Source organism: Lontra canadensis, unplaced genomic scaffold (genome assembly GCF_010015895.1).
Source record: "Lontra canadensis isolate GAN:19392208 unplaced genomic scaffold, GSC_riverotter_1.0 scaffold144, whole genome shotgun sequence".
NCBI lineage: Eukaryota > Metazoa > Chordata > Mammalia > Carnivora > Mustelidae > Lontra > Lontra canadensis.
Window position 1 is genome coordinate 303,909 of NW_022631138.1, and position 15,729 is coordinate 319,637.

The 15,729-nt window shown below is 49.8% G+C and overlaps 2 protein-coding genes across 2 annotated transcripts in view; one reads left to right on the forward strand and one right to left on the reverse strand.

The window, feature by feature from the left end:
* SNRNP200 (small nuclear ribonucleoprotein U5 subunit 200) overlaps positions 1-8,317 on the forward strand; it is a 29,054-nt gene extending 20,737 nt beyond the window's left edge. Inside the window, exons 31-45 of the mRNA XM_032843929.1 lie at positions 7-234; positions 577-768; positions 873-1,051; positions 1,236-1,387; positions 2,236-2,344; positions 3,123-3,231; positions 3,737-3,926; positions 4,024-4,188; positions 4,391-4,512; positions 4,934-5,077; positions 5,181-5,357; positions 5,669-5,829; positions 5,944-6,025; positions 7,634-7,726; positions 7,827-8,317. Of these exons, the coding sequence (XP_032699820.1) occupies positions 7-234; positions 577-768; positions 873-1,051; positions 1,236-1,387; positions 2,236-2,344; positions 3,123-3,231; positions 3,737-3,926; positions 4,024-4,188; positions 4,391-4,512; positions 4,934-5,077; positions 5,181-5,357; positions 5,669-5,829; positions 5,944-6,025; positions 7,634-7,726; positions 7,827-7,970 (2,247 nt within the window). The 3' untranslated portion in view covers positions 7,971-8,317. The remainder of the gene's footprint in view (positions 1-6; positions 235-576; positions 769-872; positions 1,052-1,235; positions 1,388-2,235; positions 2,345-3,122; positions 3,232-3,736; positions 3,927-4,023; positions 4,189-4,390; positions 4,513-4,933; positions 5,078-5,180; positions 5,358-5,668; positions 5,830-5,943; positions 6,026-7,633; positions 7,727-7,826) is intronic.
* A 2,652-nt stretch (positions 8,318-10,969) lies between these two features.
* CIAO1 (cytosolic iron-sulfur assembly component 1) lies at positions 10,970-15,635 on the reverse strand. The gene is made up of 7 exons (XM_032843844.1): positions 15,377-15,635; positions 14,379-14,527; positions 14,114-14,225; positions 13,918-14,006; positions 13,482-13,683; positions 12,720-12,807; positions 10,970-11,843 (listed from the first exon to the last, which is right to left on the reverse strand). The coding sequence occupies exons 1-7, from the start codon at positions 15,513-15,515 to the stop codon at positions 11,603-11,605; spliced, it is 1,020 nt and encodes a 339-aa protein (XP_032699735.1). The 5' UTR covers positions 15,516-15,635; the 3' UTR covers positions 10,970-11,602.
* Between the last annotated feature and the right edge of the window lie 94 nt (positions 15,636-15,729).

Consider the following 15,729-nt stretch of genomic DNA (forward strand, 5'->3'; position numbering starts at 1 on the left):
TGCCAGGTTTACATGGACTGGTATGAGAAGTTCCAGGACAGGCTCAACAAGAAGGTGGTGCTCCTGACGGGGGAGACTAGCACAGACCTGAAGCTTTTGGGCAAGGGCAACATCATCATCAGCACCCCAGAGAAGTGGGACATACTGTCCCGGCGGTGGAAGCAGCGCAAGAATGTCCAGAACATCAACCTCTTCGTGGTGGATGAAGTCCACCTTATTGGGGGCGAGAATGGGGTACGGCTTGACTTTGAAGCACAGGAGAGCGGTTGTGATGGGCTGAGTGGCCTTGGCATCGGGACTTACCTTTGGGTCTGAGGCCAGAGACTAGGTGCTTCTACCAAGAAGATTCTGCTTGTCACTTCATTCCAAAGGGACAGTGTGGGACTTTTTTGGTAGTACTCTGGGAAAAGAGCATTGCTTAGTGGAGATTGGGTGCCACGGAGGAGGTGGAACCAAAGGTAGGAGCCGTCCAGATTAGAAGGAGGAGATAGGCAATCATTTCGTGGTGGTTGGGCTGTACGGAAAGGCTGGGGACAGGGTGCCTGGGCCTGTAGTGACTCCCTCTCTGTGTCCCAGCCTGTCTTAGAAGTGATCTGCTCCCGGATGCGCTACATCTCCTCCCAGATTGAGCGGCCCATTCGCATTGTGGCCCTTAGCTCCTCGCTCTCGAACGCTAAGGACGTGGCCCACTGGCTGGGGTGCAGCGCCACCTCCACTTTCAACTTCCACCCGAATGTGCGCCCCGTGCCCTTGGAGCTGCACATCCAGGTAGGGTCTGCCCTCCCCGCCTCCTTGCCCTCGCTGCTCTCCCCACTCCTCCGTGACCTCCAGTCAGAGGACCAGCTCCGAATTCTGTTTCCTTCCGTCTCCAGGGCTTCAACATCAGCCACACACAAACTCGCCTGCTGTCCATGGCCAAGCCCGTGTACCATGCCATCACCAAGCACTCTCCCAAGAAGCCGGTCATTGTTTTTGTTCCGTCCCGAAAGCAGACCCGCCTCACTGCCATCGACATCCTCACCACATGTGCCGCAGATATCCAGCGGCAGAGGTGGGATGGGGTGGGATGGGGTGGGGGTGTTGGGCCACTGTGGTGGGCTCACCCTGAAGGGCGCTGTGTTGATGAGGGTGGCGGTTAGCCCCCTTCAGACTAGGGGCTGGCCAGCAGCACAGTTGGAAGGGTCTTGCCAGGGACTTGAAGCACTCTGAGCTGAATCCGTGCCCGTGCCCCCTAGGTTCTTGCACTGCACTGAGAAGGATCTGATCCCATACCTGGAGAAGCTAAGTGACAGCACGCTCAAGGAAACACTGTTAAATGGGGTGGGCTACCTGCACGAGGGGCTCAGCCCCATGGAGCGACGCCTGGTGGAACAGCTTTTCAGCTCAGGTGAGAAAAAGTCTTGTGGCCCAGAGGGAGGTTCTAAGGGTGTATCGCAAGCTGTGGGCACGCACCTTTACGATGCGGGTGATACTTTCAGCATGCTAATCACCTTCAAAATACTTTTCTGATTCTTTTATCTATTATCTCATTCGATTGTCTCAGGGGCCTTGTGATATGGGTAGAATATCGTGCCTGCATGCTAGATGAGAAAACAGGCAGGCACGTAAGGTGGTATTAAGAACTGGGTTTTCTAGAACAGGACCTTTGACCAGTAGACCTGGTTTTCCATGGATACCACACACTCGCCAAGGTTGTTAGGCCTTAGAGGTGTAGTAAATGCTAGAACATGAATCTCCTTTGGTGTGGTCTGGGGGCTGCTGTCCCTTGCTGACTTGTGGCATGTCACGCAGAGCGTTCTCACTCTGACACTGTTCAGTGGAGCTGCGGTGGAGATGCTCCTGCCACAGTCGGTGGCACTCTCTGGTGCTTGATCCTGTCACTCACAGCTCAGTATTGCTTCCACATACAAAGCCAGTCCATGACTGAGGTGGCGTTAACCCTTTCCAGTCAGCAAGGCCAGTGTGTCAGGCAGATGGCTAGGCCTCGCTTTCCCTGGGTTTGGGATTCCGTTCCAGGATGACCCCGTTTCCTGTAGGCTGGTCTTCTGAGCTAGGCAACAGCAGCATGGGCCACCTCTTGGAGAATTGTGTCAGCCCTTAGTTATTATTAGGGCTCCTTCCCGGCAAGTTTTGCTGTGAGTTCTGAAACGGAGCACAGGAGAAGCCCCTACCTGCGCAGGAGACGAAGCCCCCCAGGGAGCCCTGCACTCAGGCGTCTTCTCCCCTCTGCCTCAGGGGCCATCCAGGTGGTGGTAGCTTCTCGGAGTCTCTGCTGGGGCATGAATGTGGCTGCCCACCTGGTGATCATCATGGACACCCAGTACTACAATGGCAAGATCCACGCGTGAGTCTCGCCATGCTCTGTTAATGGGAACCTTCCTCCTGAAGGGAACATAATAGCTGCAGATCCAGGGCTTAGGAAGGAAATGGGTTAGGAAGATAAACAGCAGAGATTCCCCCATAGCCAGGTGTCCCAGAGTTTTTAGTCTCAGGGCCTACGCTCACTTTTGGTTCTGTTGTCCATCTGTTGTATTTCAGCAAGTTGGAGAAACGGAGTTCGAGCTAGAGACTAGGTAGTCTATTTTATAGATTGGGAAAGTGACATGGTTCAAGTCACACACCTTTGTGGTTACAAGAAGGCAAAGGTTTGTTTTTTCTTAGAAGACGTTTGAATGATTTAATTCTTAATAATTTTTCTCAAAATGTAGATTTTTTTTTCCTGAAGTGAATGTTATTTATGGTTTATCTTAATGTCTAAAATTCCTTCTAGATTTAGATTTTAGTCAGGTGACTTACTAACTCATGACATGCAGCTGTTTGAAAGCTTGACTTACATATTTGATCCTTTATTAGGGAGTTACTTGCTTTTGGCATTTGCTGGGTTTGTAGCTTTGGTTCAGGGACCATGAACAGCAAAGTCCGAACTCTCACGCTGGAAAACAGCAGTGACCTAGAGACAAACAAGTGACACTAGGACCTGAGCACAAGTAGTCCTAACCACAGGGATTAGCTGTAATTTGCTACTGTTGCACTTATTCTTTGACATCGGGGGAGCCAGAGTCCCCTGCGTGTGGTCTCCGTGTTGACGTACCTTTGTCGCCTTTCCTCTCTCCTCTTGCCAGGTATGTGGATTACCCCATCTACGACGTGCTTCAGATGGTGGGGCACGCCAACCGCCCTTTGCAGGATGACGAGGGGCGCTGTGTTATCATGTGCCAGGGCTCCAAAAAGGTCAGTCCCGGCCTCAGGCAGCCTCGTGAGATCCTGGGCCTCAGAGTAGATTCTTAAATAGGTGTCTTTCCTCATTTACATTCTTTCCTGTCAACTTCTGTTTCTTTTATTTTCCACATTGCTTTTGTAATAAGCCTCTCAGCCACATGGAATCTTGTAGCCCTTTGTTTTTGCTGCTGCTGTTGACAACACGTGTTGAGGTTTTTACTTTCTGGTTGGTTCTTCTTGTACTGTTAGGCCTGCATGACTCGCTCGATCCCTGTTCCCACTGTAAGACTAACCAGGGATGCGGGCGGGAATAGGCGCCCACACCCACCATTCCACGCGCACACCGACGTGCCAGCTGCAGACTCCGATCACCCTGACGGTGCGGTGATTTCTTCCATTGTTGAATTAGCTGTGTCCGTCACACAAAGGCTATTCCCTGTCGATTTGCCCTCGGCCCTCCTTTGTGACCTTGTTGTCACTGACACTTTATTACTATCTTTCCTTTTCTAATCCACAGGATTTCTTCAAAAAGTTCTTATATGAACCATTACCAGTGGAGTCGCACCTGGACCACTGTATGCATGACCACTTCAATGCCGAGATTGTCACCAAGACCATAGAGAACAAGCAGGACGCTGTGGACTACCTGACCTGGACCTTTCTATATCGCCGCATGACCCAGAACCCCAATTACTACAACCTGCAGGGTCAGTAGACTCGGGGGCAGGCACAGTGTCCTTTTGTGCTTCTCCCAGCCCTTGCTGGCCATCTCCCGGTGACTCCCTGCTTCTCTCACCTTCGCAGGCATCTCCCATCGTCACCTGTCTGACCACTTGTCCGAGCTTGTGGAGCAGACCCTGAGTGACCTTGAGCAGTCCAAGTGTATCAGCATTGAGGACGAGATGGATGTGGCACCCCTGAACCTGGGCATGATCGCTGCTTACTATTACATCAACTATACCACCATTGGTGAGGGGCTGGCAGGGGCTGCTGTCCATGGAGTCTGAGGCAAAGACGTCCCCTGCAGGGGCCTGTAGCCCACTGGGATGAGCGAGCCCGGGTCTTTGAGTGCCCTGTGTGCTCGTTGGAGGGATGGATTGTAGGGTAGTGCCAGGGGTAGGGTCGCCTCTTTTTCTGACTCCTCCCCTTTCTCTGCATCCTTGGCTGTCAGAGCTCTTCAGCATGTCCCTGAATGCCAAAACCAAGGTGCGAGGGCTTATTGAGATCATCTCCAATGCGGCAGAGTATGAGAACATTCCTATCCGGCACCATGAAGATAACCTCCTGCGGCAGGTGAGGACCTCTTGGATTCAGGACAATGTCTTTGAAATTGACACTTGGCCTCTGTGCCCAGGGCACATGGTGTCCTTGTCACCACCAGAAAACCCCAACACGTCCATCACCCACATTTCTCTTTTGTTTTGTTTTTAAAGATTTTATTTGTTTATTTGACAGATCACAAGCAGGCAGAGAGGCGGTTGGGTGGGAAGCAGGCTCCCTGCTGAGCAGAGAGCCCATTGCGGGGCTCGATCCCAGGACCCTGAGATGAGACCTGAACCAAAGGCAGAGGCTTAACCCACTGAGCCACCCAGGCGCCCCCACACTTCTCTGTTATTGAAGGGTTGTGAGCCTGGGCAGGTGGTACATCGGGCCCGAGAGCTGTCCTTGGGCAGGGTCATGAGTTCATCACTAGCTGTTTTTCTTCGCCTTCCAGTTGGCTCAGAAGGTCCCCCACAAGCTGAATAACCCGAAGTTCAATGACCCGCACGTTAAGACCAACCTGCTCCTGCAAGCTCACCTGTCCCGCATGCAGCTGAGTGCTGAGCTGCAGTCGGATACAGAGGAGATCCTCAGCAAGGTAGGGGTGGGCGCAGGTATGGGTGTGGAATGGAGGGGCCCGGGCTGGCCTGCGAAGGAGCCGTTCCAAGCCTGTCTTCTCCTCCGCTCCTCTCCCCATTTAGGCAATCCGGCTCATCCAGGCCTGTGTGGATGTCCTTTCCAGCAATGGGTGGCTCAGCCCTGCCCTGGCAGCTATGGAGCTGGCCCAGATGGTCACCCAGGCCATGTGGTCCAAGGACTCCTACCTGAAACAGCTGCCACACTTCACCTCAGAGCATATTAAACGTTGCACAGACAAGGTGAGCTGGGTCTGGACCTGGACGGTTGCATGGCTGAGCCAGGTGGTCTGGGAGGTGGGGGCAGTTGAAGGGGTTGTGGGCGGTGAGTCACGGTAGGGGGTGGTTGGAGTTTCTCCGAGTTTTTCTGAGGGTGTTGCATACTAAGTTACTAGAGAGCCTAATGGCTGTGCAGTTGTGGGTGTGTTCTTTCTTAAGCTGTGTCTTTAGATGATCTGATAGCACAGGAAGTAAAACTAGCAGCTGTCTGGAGCCAAGTTTCATTTGCTGTTAGTATGTGTTCTCCTCCCTTGACCTCCGGATCCCCGCTGCAGGGCGTGGAGAGCGTTTTTGACATCATGGAGATGGAAGATGAAGAACGCAACGCGCTCCTTCAGCTCTCGGACAGCCAGATCGCGGACGTGGCCCGCTTCTGCAACCGCTACCCGAACATTGAGCTTTCTTACGAGGTGGTGGAGAAGGACAGCATCCGCAGGTGAGTCCGGTCCAGCCACGTGCCCTGCCCCGGGGTCCCTGCTGTGCTCGGCGTGGCGGCGCACCCCGACCCCCCTGCCGCGGCGCTGATGAGCTGCCCTGTTCTTCCCCACAGTGGCGGGCCGGTGGTGGTGCTGGTGCAATTGGAGCGTGAGGAGGAAGTCACGGGCCCCGTGATCGCGCCTCTCTTTCCACAGGTGGGTCCTGATAGCTGGACAGGAGTAAAAACCAGATAGAAAGCTTCCTGAAATTTTCTCCTGAAAGTTTGTTATAACTAAGATTTTAATTAAAACCGTCAAAAAGAGCCTCAAATGAACTCCCTTTAAAAAAAATATATATATTTTTATTCATTTGAGAGAGCAAGAGAGAACATGAATAGGGGTGAGAAGTAGAGGGAAAAGCAGACGTCCCTGCTGAGTCAGGAGCCTGATGTGGGGCTCGATCCCAGGACCCAGAGGTCACAGCCTGAGTAGAAGGCAGACACCCAACCATCTAAGCCACCCAAGCGCCCCATGGACTGTCATTTTTTTAGTAGAAGTATGCAGTTTCTTCCAGAGGCCTTGAACTTTAGCTAGTGTTCAGAGTTCAATGGTAAGTTGTCAGTTGGGGAGGGCAATTTAGGGTAATGACGAGCCCCAAGGCCGAGAATGGGGCCATGGGTGGTTTTGTTGTTTTTTGCTTGAAGACAATTCAGGTGACTGGTCATTGTTAAAGACATCAGGGCTTTTCTAGTTGATATTTCTTCTCTCTCTCACTGCTATTTCACTCTGCATCTGGTTGCTTGGTTCTTTACCACCAGAAAGAAAATCTCATCCCTTATATGAGAAAATAATTGAAGACTGAAAGCAGAAACCAGATACAGTGTAACGTTTCATTTTATAAACTAGTGGTTTAATAGGCTCGGGGGAAGGAGCTCTTTGAACCAGAATACTTGGGCTTTCTGACAGGGATGGCCTGCTCTGGGTCCTGTCCACAGGCCAGCTCATCTCTGCGTCAGCGTGTTTCGCTTATCTGACGTAAGTGCTTTGAACCTAAAAGGGTCTCGGAGGAACTCTGCTGCCAGGCCTCAAAGACTAGATCTCTGATAGTGGAATTTTGGATTCATTGGCAAGCACTGAATGTCAGGAGAGGGTATTTTGAAATAATTAAGGAAATGAGCTAGAACCAACAGTGAGTTCATCTACTTAAAAACAGAGTTCATTTGAGCTACCTTTTTGACAGCTTCGAAATCTTAATTGTACCAGATTGTCTTTCGGGGGGAAATTTTATTTCATTTTAAAAGATTTATGTATTTTATTTTTTTAAAAAAGATGTTATTTTGAGAGAGCATGAGCATGAGTGAAGGGGAGGTGCAAAGGGAGAGGGAGAGGCAGACTCCTCGCTGAGCAGGGTGGCCAGTGTGGAGTTTGATCCCAGGACCCCAGGATCATGACCCGAGCGGGAGGCAAACGCTTAACTGACTGAGCCACCCAGGCGCCCCTTATTTATGTATTTTAGAGAGAGCGCGTGCGCTGGCCGGGGTGGGTGTGGGGAGACAGAGGGAGAGGGGGAGAAAGAATCTCAGGCAGAATGCCTGCTGAGTGAGGCGCCCAATAGATGGTCTCAATCCCAGGACCCTGAGATCATGACTGGAGCTGCAGTTCAGAGTTGGCCACCGAACTGATGGAGCCGCCCAGGCGCCTCCAGGAGGAAATTTTTAGAAAGCTTTCTATCTGGTTTTTGTTTTCCTACTTTTATAACCATTCTTGTGGTCTCATGGCCCTCAAGTTCTATATGCTGAAATTCTTGGCTTTTGGTCACTGCAGAAACGTGAAGAGGGCTGGTGGGTGGTGATCGGTGATGCCAAGTCCAATAGCCTCATCTCCATCAAGAGGCTGACCCTGCAGCAGAAGGCCAAGGTGAGTGAACACTGACCCCAGCATTTGATCTGAGATGGGGTCAGGGTGAGGTTCCTCCTGTGTGTCTGTGCTCACCCTGGTTTCTGCCTGCTCTCTCTAGGTGAAGCTTGACTTTGTGGCCCCAGCCACTGGTGCCCACAACTACACCCTGTATTTCATGAGCGATGCGTACATGGGATGTGACCAGGAATACAAATTCAGTGTGGACGTGAAGGAGGCGGAGACAGACAGTGACTCGGACTGAGTCCAGAGGCACTTACTCTTAAAAAGACGAGAGAATTGCACCTGAATCAGGAACATGTACAGTTCCATGGGGACCAGGTCTGTTGTTGTGAGATCTGGCCAGCCAGGGCAGGTGCTGTCCCTGGCCTCTTACTTGGCCTTCTTACTGCTTTGCCATCTCAACTTTGGATCCAGTGTCCACAGGTGTCCTGTCACTGTCCAGCAGAAACTATGTACAGCATTTTTAGGCATGTTCTGTGTAGTTCCGTTTGTCAGACAGTCTCCTCAAATAACTTGGAGAAGCCATTTGTCTTTGCAGTATTTCCAAATTAAAGTTTCCTTCCTCTACCTAAGGCCCTTGGCCAAAAACATTTGGATTTTTTTTAGCCACTGAACTTGCTTATAATGAATACTTCTAGAGGACAGGGCTGCTCTTTAGTTGGGCTGTCACCTGCAGCCTTTCCAGTCAGTGCAGAGAAGGGAACAAGGTTAGATAGCTGTCAGGTTTATGCCCTTGTCTCCCACCTCTGTTGTTACCCAGGTATCAGCACTACTGTAGGAAGTAACACGGAACTTGAGTCTCAAGATCTGTAGTGTCCCCTCCCATAAGAAGGTAGTACCAGAAACAGTATTAAAATGCACCAGCTGGGTGTGGCCCAGTCTTGGTAACTAGTTCTCTGGTCTAGATTTACAAATTTTGCTCTTCACATTCTTGCCTTCTGTTACTTAGGAATAAATGTGCATAAAATCAGGAGGTAATTTTCAAGCGTAGTTTCTCTAGGTCAGCAGTTTTCAAGTAATAGGACCTCAGGACACCTTTACATGACAAAAAGTTAAGAACCCCAAAGATATTCTATCATCTTGGTTATATCTATTGATGTTTACTATATTGAGGATTAAAACAAAACAATGCATTTAAAATAATTTTTTAAAAAGATTTTATTTACTTGAGAGAGGGAGAAGCAAGCTTCTCCACGGAAGCCCGATAGGGGCTTGATCCCAGGACCCTGGGATCATGACCTGAGCCAAAGGCAGATGCTTAACCAACTGAGCCACCCAGGGGCTCCAGTAACTTAGTTTTTTTTTTTTTTTTTTTTTTTTTTTTTTTAATGAAAAATACCTTCTAAAACAAATCCAGGGAGAAGACTGCATTTTATATTTTTACAAATCTCATTAGATCAGGTCTACTCTAATGGAAGACATCTTCATAGCTCTTTCTATAATTTTGCGTATTGTTTATTGAAGTGAAATGAAGTAGAACTGTCTTTACCCAGATATGAAGTCAGAAAAGGGCTTTATTTATTTTGAGATTTTTATTTATTTGACAGCACAAGTAGGCAGAGTGGTAGTCAGAGGGAGAGGGAGAAGCAGGCTCCCCGTTGAGCAGAGAGCCCAACACGGGGCTCGATCCCAGGATCCTGGGATCATGACTGGAGCCAAAGGCAGACACCCCCACAAAAGGGTTATTACAGCCTCTTCAGGTGATTATCTATTTGATATTATACTGCAAGTGGTAGTTTTTTAAAGGCAGTGCGGAATCTGAAACCTCATCAAATAAGCCTCAGTTAAAACCACTGGTCTTGGGGTGCTTGGGTAGTGGAGTGACTCAGACATCTGACTTGGTGTAAGCTCAGGTCATGATCTCAGGGTCATGCGGTAGAGCTCCACACTGGGGTCTGCTTTAGATTCTCTCCCTGTCACTTCAACTCTTGCTCTCTAAAATAGATCTTAACAAAAATATCCCACTGGTTTTACAACTTTTGTTTACGATTTTATTTATTTGAAAGAAAGAGCACAGGCAGGGGGAGGGACAGGAGAGGGAGAAGCAGGCTCCATGCTGAACAAGCGAGATTCGGGGCTCCATCATAGGACCCTGGGATCAGGGCCTGAGCAGAAAACAGACGCTTAACCTACTGAGTGACTCAGGTACCTGGCCCCCCCAACCCACTTTTTAAAAAGATTTTATTGATTTGGTCTTACACTTTGAATGAGTTTCTTAACCATGAAAGACTTTGTAATATCGCGCATTAGTCGTTTGGAAAATGCTCGTTCACTGATTTAGGCAGATCTTCCAAATGACACATTTGGTCATGTGGATCACATCCGTTGACACCGCCAATCTCCTCAGAGGAGTCTTAAGCGTTGGGAAGATGTCAGGCTCAAGGTGGCAATACAGCTTTTCAAAAATTTTAATTTTTTTCTTGAGAGCTTTGTTTTTTCATTGGCAATACCACCAGTTTCCCTTGAAGTGAAAGGCTAACTCCCATCCATTTCCCAGAAAACATCTGCCAGATAAGCCACGTCCACGTAACAGAATTTGCTAGTTTCTTCAAGAAGGGGCCAGGAAGACAGTTCAGCTTGCACAATGGCTTTTTGTCGAGATGGCCTTACTTCAGTGTGCAGCGGAAGGGCTTTATCCTGCTTCCCACTATCGGCACGTTAGCTGTGTTCTCGGGGGTCAAGATTTAATACAATTTTTAACTGGCTCTATCCGACATTTCTAAGTGAGGTTGCCACTGTTTGTACTGTGAGGGCAAGGCAGTGATGACTGACCACTAGAGTGGTGTGCCACTGCTTTGACTCCTGCCACAGTTGACTGTACAGGTCCCCTGAAAGGCTCTCGGGACCACACACTGACAGCCATTGCGCTAGACACTGTCCTCAGCTGTCTTTTCAAAATCTAAGGTCGTGATCTCAGTGGAAAAAAAATCAGGTGAAGGCTATAGCTTTGGGGAGGTCCTCCAGTCCAAACCCATTATGGAAGTGACTTCCAGAAGACAACCTGAATGAGGCTGAAGTGATAGCTTAAGGAGTGATTCTCTACCATTCTTCATTATCATGCCCCTAAATGAGCCTTATTAGATGTCTTTTTTCTATTTGCCCCCACCATGAAAATTTAATACTGGAGGTTCATTAGAGAGCCACAAATGATGGTCTCTCAGATTTTTTTTTGCCCCCCACCCAAGGACTGATTTTCAGCTCCATTGAGAATGTATGCCTGTAGCCAGTACTACCTCTTTTTTAGGGTTCACACCCTTCCAGATTTATTTTTCAGCATTTCCAGTTGCCACCACAGTGTAATGGCTGGCACAGAAGATACACAAGTTTCTAAGGGAAAGCAGAAGCATGTCTCACTCTAAGCCAGCCTACATTAAAAAAATTTCCTTCCAATACTGACTGAATGTCTTAAATGTAAGAATTTACCCAGAAACCAGGAAGGCAGGACCTATTTCAGAAAAGGACTCACCATGGAATTCTTTTAAGTTGTGAATGTCCTTATGAAACAGGACTTGGGATTCAGATGACCTATTTCTCTAAAGCTTCCAATTTCTGAAAAGCCTAAGATGTACCCCTTCTACACAGAGGTAGGGTGACTATAAATACTATATTCACCCCCCAAAACTGAACACTGGGCCCTCAAGCAAGCAAAACCTGTGGCATAACCACAACCCACTGCTGTTCTGTAGCTCTTTACCAAGGGCCCCATGTCAAAGGGGATGAGTGAGTGGTTCTGTGGCTCTGTACTTCTCCCCAAGTCTGAATGGAAGAGAGCCAAGTTAGGCAAAGGTCAAGGGTCCTCCAGGTCCTCTTAGGGCTGGGAAAGTCTTAGGACATTTTCTGGGGAACCATGATTCTGTCCAAAGTCAGGGTGGCTCAGATGCCTTCTGGTCGCTGATACTTCCAGAAGGCCACTTCCCCGTCATCACTGCAGGAGGCCAGAAGCCCCTGCTCCTTAGGGTTCCAGGCTACACAGTTGACATCCTGGGAATGGGCCTGAGGCAAGTGGGCTGTCAGGGAGAAGGTGGGCTGCTGTGGATCTGAGCTGGGATCCTCCTCGAACACACGAATGGCATCATCGCCACAAGCCGTAGCCAGGGCCCCTGTCAGCTGACACCTGGGAGGAACAAGTGCACCCGTGAGTATGCAGGTGGCTCCTCCCTCCCCAACCTGGCAAATTAGGCAGAAGACATTACAGTCTTCCCGCAGCTCTTCCCAAACTGCAGGCCTCCACTTAAAGTCTGTTATTGAAGAGCTTCCCTAACACAAATATCACCTCCTCATTCTTCAAGGGCTGCCATCTAGTTCAGATTTCCCCAGTCAACCCCCAAACTCCGTGACTCTGAACTGCACTTCTGTCACTTAGCACAAGCAGCTTCCCTTATCGCCAAGTCATCCTTAACTATTGAGACAGTAATAGGCTGCTGAATTTTACCGTACTTCCCCTAAAGTCACCTTTGTCATTGCCAAACGTTTGCTAATATAAAAGCTTAGATGCATATCAACTATTTTCATCATTTAGGATTATTTCCTACAGATGGATTCCTAGGGCCAGAACTGCCCTCTGACCACTCTCCTATAATGAATGGTACGGCTTTCCTAGACTCCATTAGGGTAGAGTCAGTGTTGCCAAACCATAAAAACTCCACAGCCATGAATCCAATTTCAAGAATAAATGAATAAATCTTTCTGGATCTATGAGGCTGTGTGATTACCCCCCCCCACGCCCCCGCCAACACAAGGCTGGTGCTGACCTCACAGCCTGTCAACTTAAAAGTAGCTACAGGCCTGGGTCTCTTAAGTCTGTTCCCTGCTCCTATGAACCTCAGGCCAGCTGGCCCTAGGCCAGCATGGTAGATAGTCTGCTGGATTGGAAGAAATGAGGGTAGCTGCTCTCTGTCCACATACTCCCAGAGGTGGTAGAGAGAAGCATGGGGTTTTTGTCTTCTCTAAAATCTCTCCAAATGGGTGGGTGTGGGGATGGAGGTCTTACCAAGCAACGTCGTAAATGGTCCTGGAGTGGAAGCCTGACAAAGTGCAGATACATTTCCAGCTGGGGTCAGAGCCGCTGCATGCCACCCCTGCACGACAGACTTCTCTTGAGCCTAAGACATGTCTGTGTCCTGGGCTCCTTGGGGGCAGAGCTCCTCACCTGCCCTGCCTCACCTGCCCTCCCTCACCCCCACCTTCAATCACCAGGCCTCATTTTTGTTCGTCTGTCCCTATCCTTACTTATCTGCCTTACATACTGTGGCCAGACAGGGATTTTTACAGCAGAATTCTGAGAAGGAAAGGTCCTGTTCTTTAAAAACTTTCTGTTGCAGACTAAGTCTGACCAGTTAGCCTGCCTTCTAAGGCCACCAACCAGCCCAACCAGCCACCCGACCCACCCTATCACTCCCCAAATCCTTTTTACCCTATGCTCCATCTAAAGGAATCACAGTGCCTGATGTAAATCTAGGCTTTTGCACCTTCAATGCCTTTGCTCATGCTGTTCTGTTCTCAACCAGAAGTCTCTTCTCTTATTAAATTCTTCTTGTGTTAAAATCTTACACACATTTTCCAGTTCGGGAGAAATGGCTCCTCTTCCACACAGCCTTCCCTGATTCTGCCAGGACTCACTCAGGATCCCTCTCGTGCCACATGTTCCTCTCTACTCCAATTTGCTATGATTCACCTATGTGTCTTAGACCCTTAGTACACTATAAACCTCAGGAGACAGGAGTCTCCTTTAGCTCTCTTACTGGCCCCTCACCTTGCTCATTGTCCGGTAGATACTGGCGCCAGATACGCACAGTACGGTCATCACTGCAAGATGCCAAGCGCTGGCCACTGGGGTCAAAGGCTAAGCTCCACACAGTGGATTCATGGCCTTCAAGAGTGGCATAGCATACCCAATCATCTTCTTCCTCCCGGTACAGCTTCACTGTGTCATCATAGCTGGCAGAGGCTAACAGCTGAGGGGAAAGGGGGGAAACACAGCACTTGTCTATATGGTTCAGGAAGTGCCTAGAGTTCCAAGACCTCTCCCAGCTAGGACAGTCCCAGCACTCTGTCTCTAGAAAGGGATTAATAATGTCTTTCAGTCACAGATAGAGATCCTCAGGTGGAGGCTGAAGAGCAGAGGAAGGCTGGGTGCAACCCTCCACACCAAAATCCCTTCCCACCAAGAAACTCCACCTCACTCTTACCTCCTGGCTTGGGTGCCAAACCACATGTTTGACATCCTGTGTATGAGAGTTGAGGACACTGACACATTCATACTCATCTTCTTCATCAACTGTGGGAGGGAAAGAGAAAAGAGCCCATGAGCTGACTCTATCAGGGACACAGAGGGGGATGTCTGTTCACTAGCTCCCAACCACATCTGGAAGGATCTAGACTCACCTTCCCAGACCCACACACTCTTATCTCGGCTGCAGGTAGCAAGGAGGTTGCCAGAAGGCGCCCAGGCCACTGACTTGACCTCATTTTCATGGCCCTCCAGAGTAGTTACACACTGCGAAAACAGAAGAAAAACAAGAATCAAGCAACTAAGACCTCTAGTGTTCTTTTCATAGGTAAAGCCAAGCTAGCCCAGGTTGGCTCAGGTTCCTGAACCAGCCATGGGGAGCAAAAGGACAACAATCCTGCTCCCATCCAGCCTGGTTACCTCAAAGTCATCCTGGTTCTTTTTCCAAATGCAAGTGGTAGCATCAAAACTGGCGGAGGCCAGGTAATTGCCACATGGAGACCAGGCCACCTTCCGCACAGTGCGCTGGTGGCCTTCAGAAAGGACAGATTTGCAGATCCAGCTCTCACCTAAAAGCAAATGACAGGTCAAGCTCTAGAGCTGGGTGCACAAGAAGGTGCAGAAGCACTATCAATGCTGTTGGATAATGGGGGTTAGTACTGTTACCGGAGCCGGAGCCAAACTGGGCTTACCAAGCTGGGCTTAATTGGTGTATTTAACAACAGGCTTTCAGGGGCGCCTGGGTGGCTCAGTGGGTTCAAGTCTCTGCCTTTGGCCCAGGTCATGATCCCAGGGTCATGATTCCAGGGGATTGAGCCCTGCATAGGGATCTTTGCTCAGCAGGGAGCCTGCTTCCACCTCTCTCTCTCTCTCTGCCTGCCTCTCTGCCTACTTGTGATCTCTGCCTGTCAAATAAATAAATAAAATCTTTAAAAAAACAAAACAATACAGGCTTTCAGAAAGCTGTAACTACTTCCTGAAAGCTGTAACTAACTACTTCCTCTGCAGGAATCTAAAACAAATCAGAGGAGTCCCCCTTCTGATTTAAAACTGTCAACAGTTCCCAAATTCCCTCAGGATAAAATTTAAAACTTCACATCGTGTCGTAAATTGCTCTGGGGACTACATTCCTAACACCCTTCTCTCCTTTTCCGATCTCAGCAACTATCACAATTCCCTCAATACTTCCACCTATGGATGTTTTTGCTTCCAATACTTGCCGACTCCTTCACCCAAAAAGTCTTCCTAGAGTGGAAAACGTTTTACTTGAAGGTGGCTTTTCCCTCCTTCCCCCAGGTCTGTAACCTCATTGCGGGTCGGCTTGCCCCAAAGACTGCGCACTCCCTGAACCCGGCACCCACACTATGCGCAAGCTGAACCCTCTGCAGCAGGGGTCGTCCAGCGGGGCCGGGACTGACCTTCCGTGCCCCAGATGCGGACTCTACGGTCACCACCGCATGACGCCAGGAGGGTTCCCGCGGGGTTCCAGGCCAAGAACCAGCAGCGGGAGTCCGGGTGTGCCGGGACGCGAGCCAGCAGCACCAGCGAGTCCTTCATGGCGGCCCAGAGCAGGGTGTTGAGGAGGTGGGCAGAGGTGGTCGCGCCGACCGCGAATTCCACGGCGCAAACGCCCGTGACGCCCACTACAGCCTCAGACGGCCCTCGGGTCCCGCCGCTTCCGCCGGAGGGCCTGGGTTGTCCTGGGAACTCAGGGGCCCGCTGCTGCGGCCGTGCTGCCCTCTGGGAGTTGTAGTCACCTTGCCACGCCTGT

Coding starts and splice junctions, on each gene's coding strand:
- CIAO1 (XM_032843844.1), bottom strand. CDS start 15,515: ATGAAGGACTCGCTGGTGCTGCTGGCTCGCGTCCCGGCACACCCGGAC. Junction 14,528..15,376: donor CCGCATCTGGGGCACGGAAG/GTCAGTCCCGGC, acceptor ATTTGCTTTTAG/GTGAGAGCTGGATCTGCAAA. Junction 12,808..13,481: donor TCTACCGGACAATGAGCAAG/GTGAGGGGCCAG, acceptor TCTGTCGTGCAG/GGGTGGCATGCAGCGGCTCT.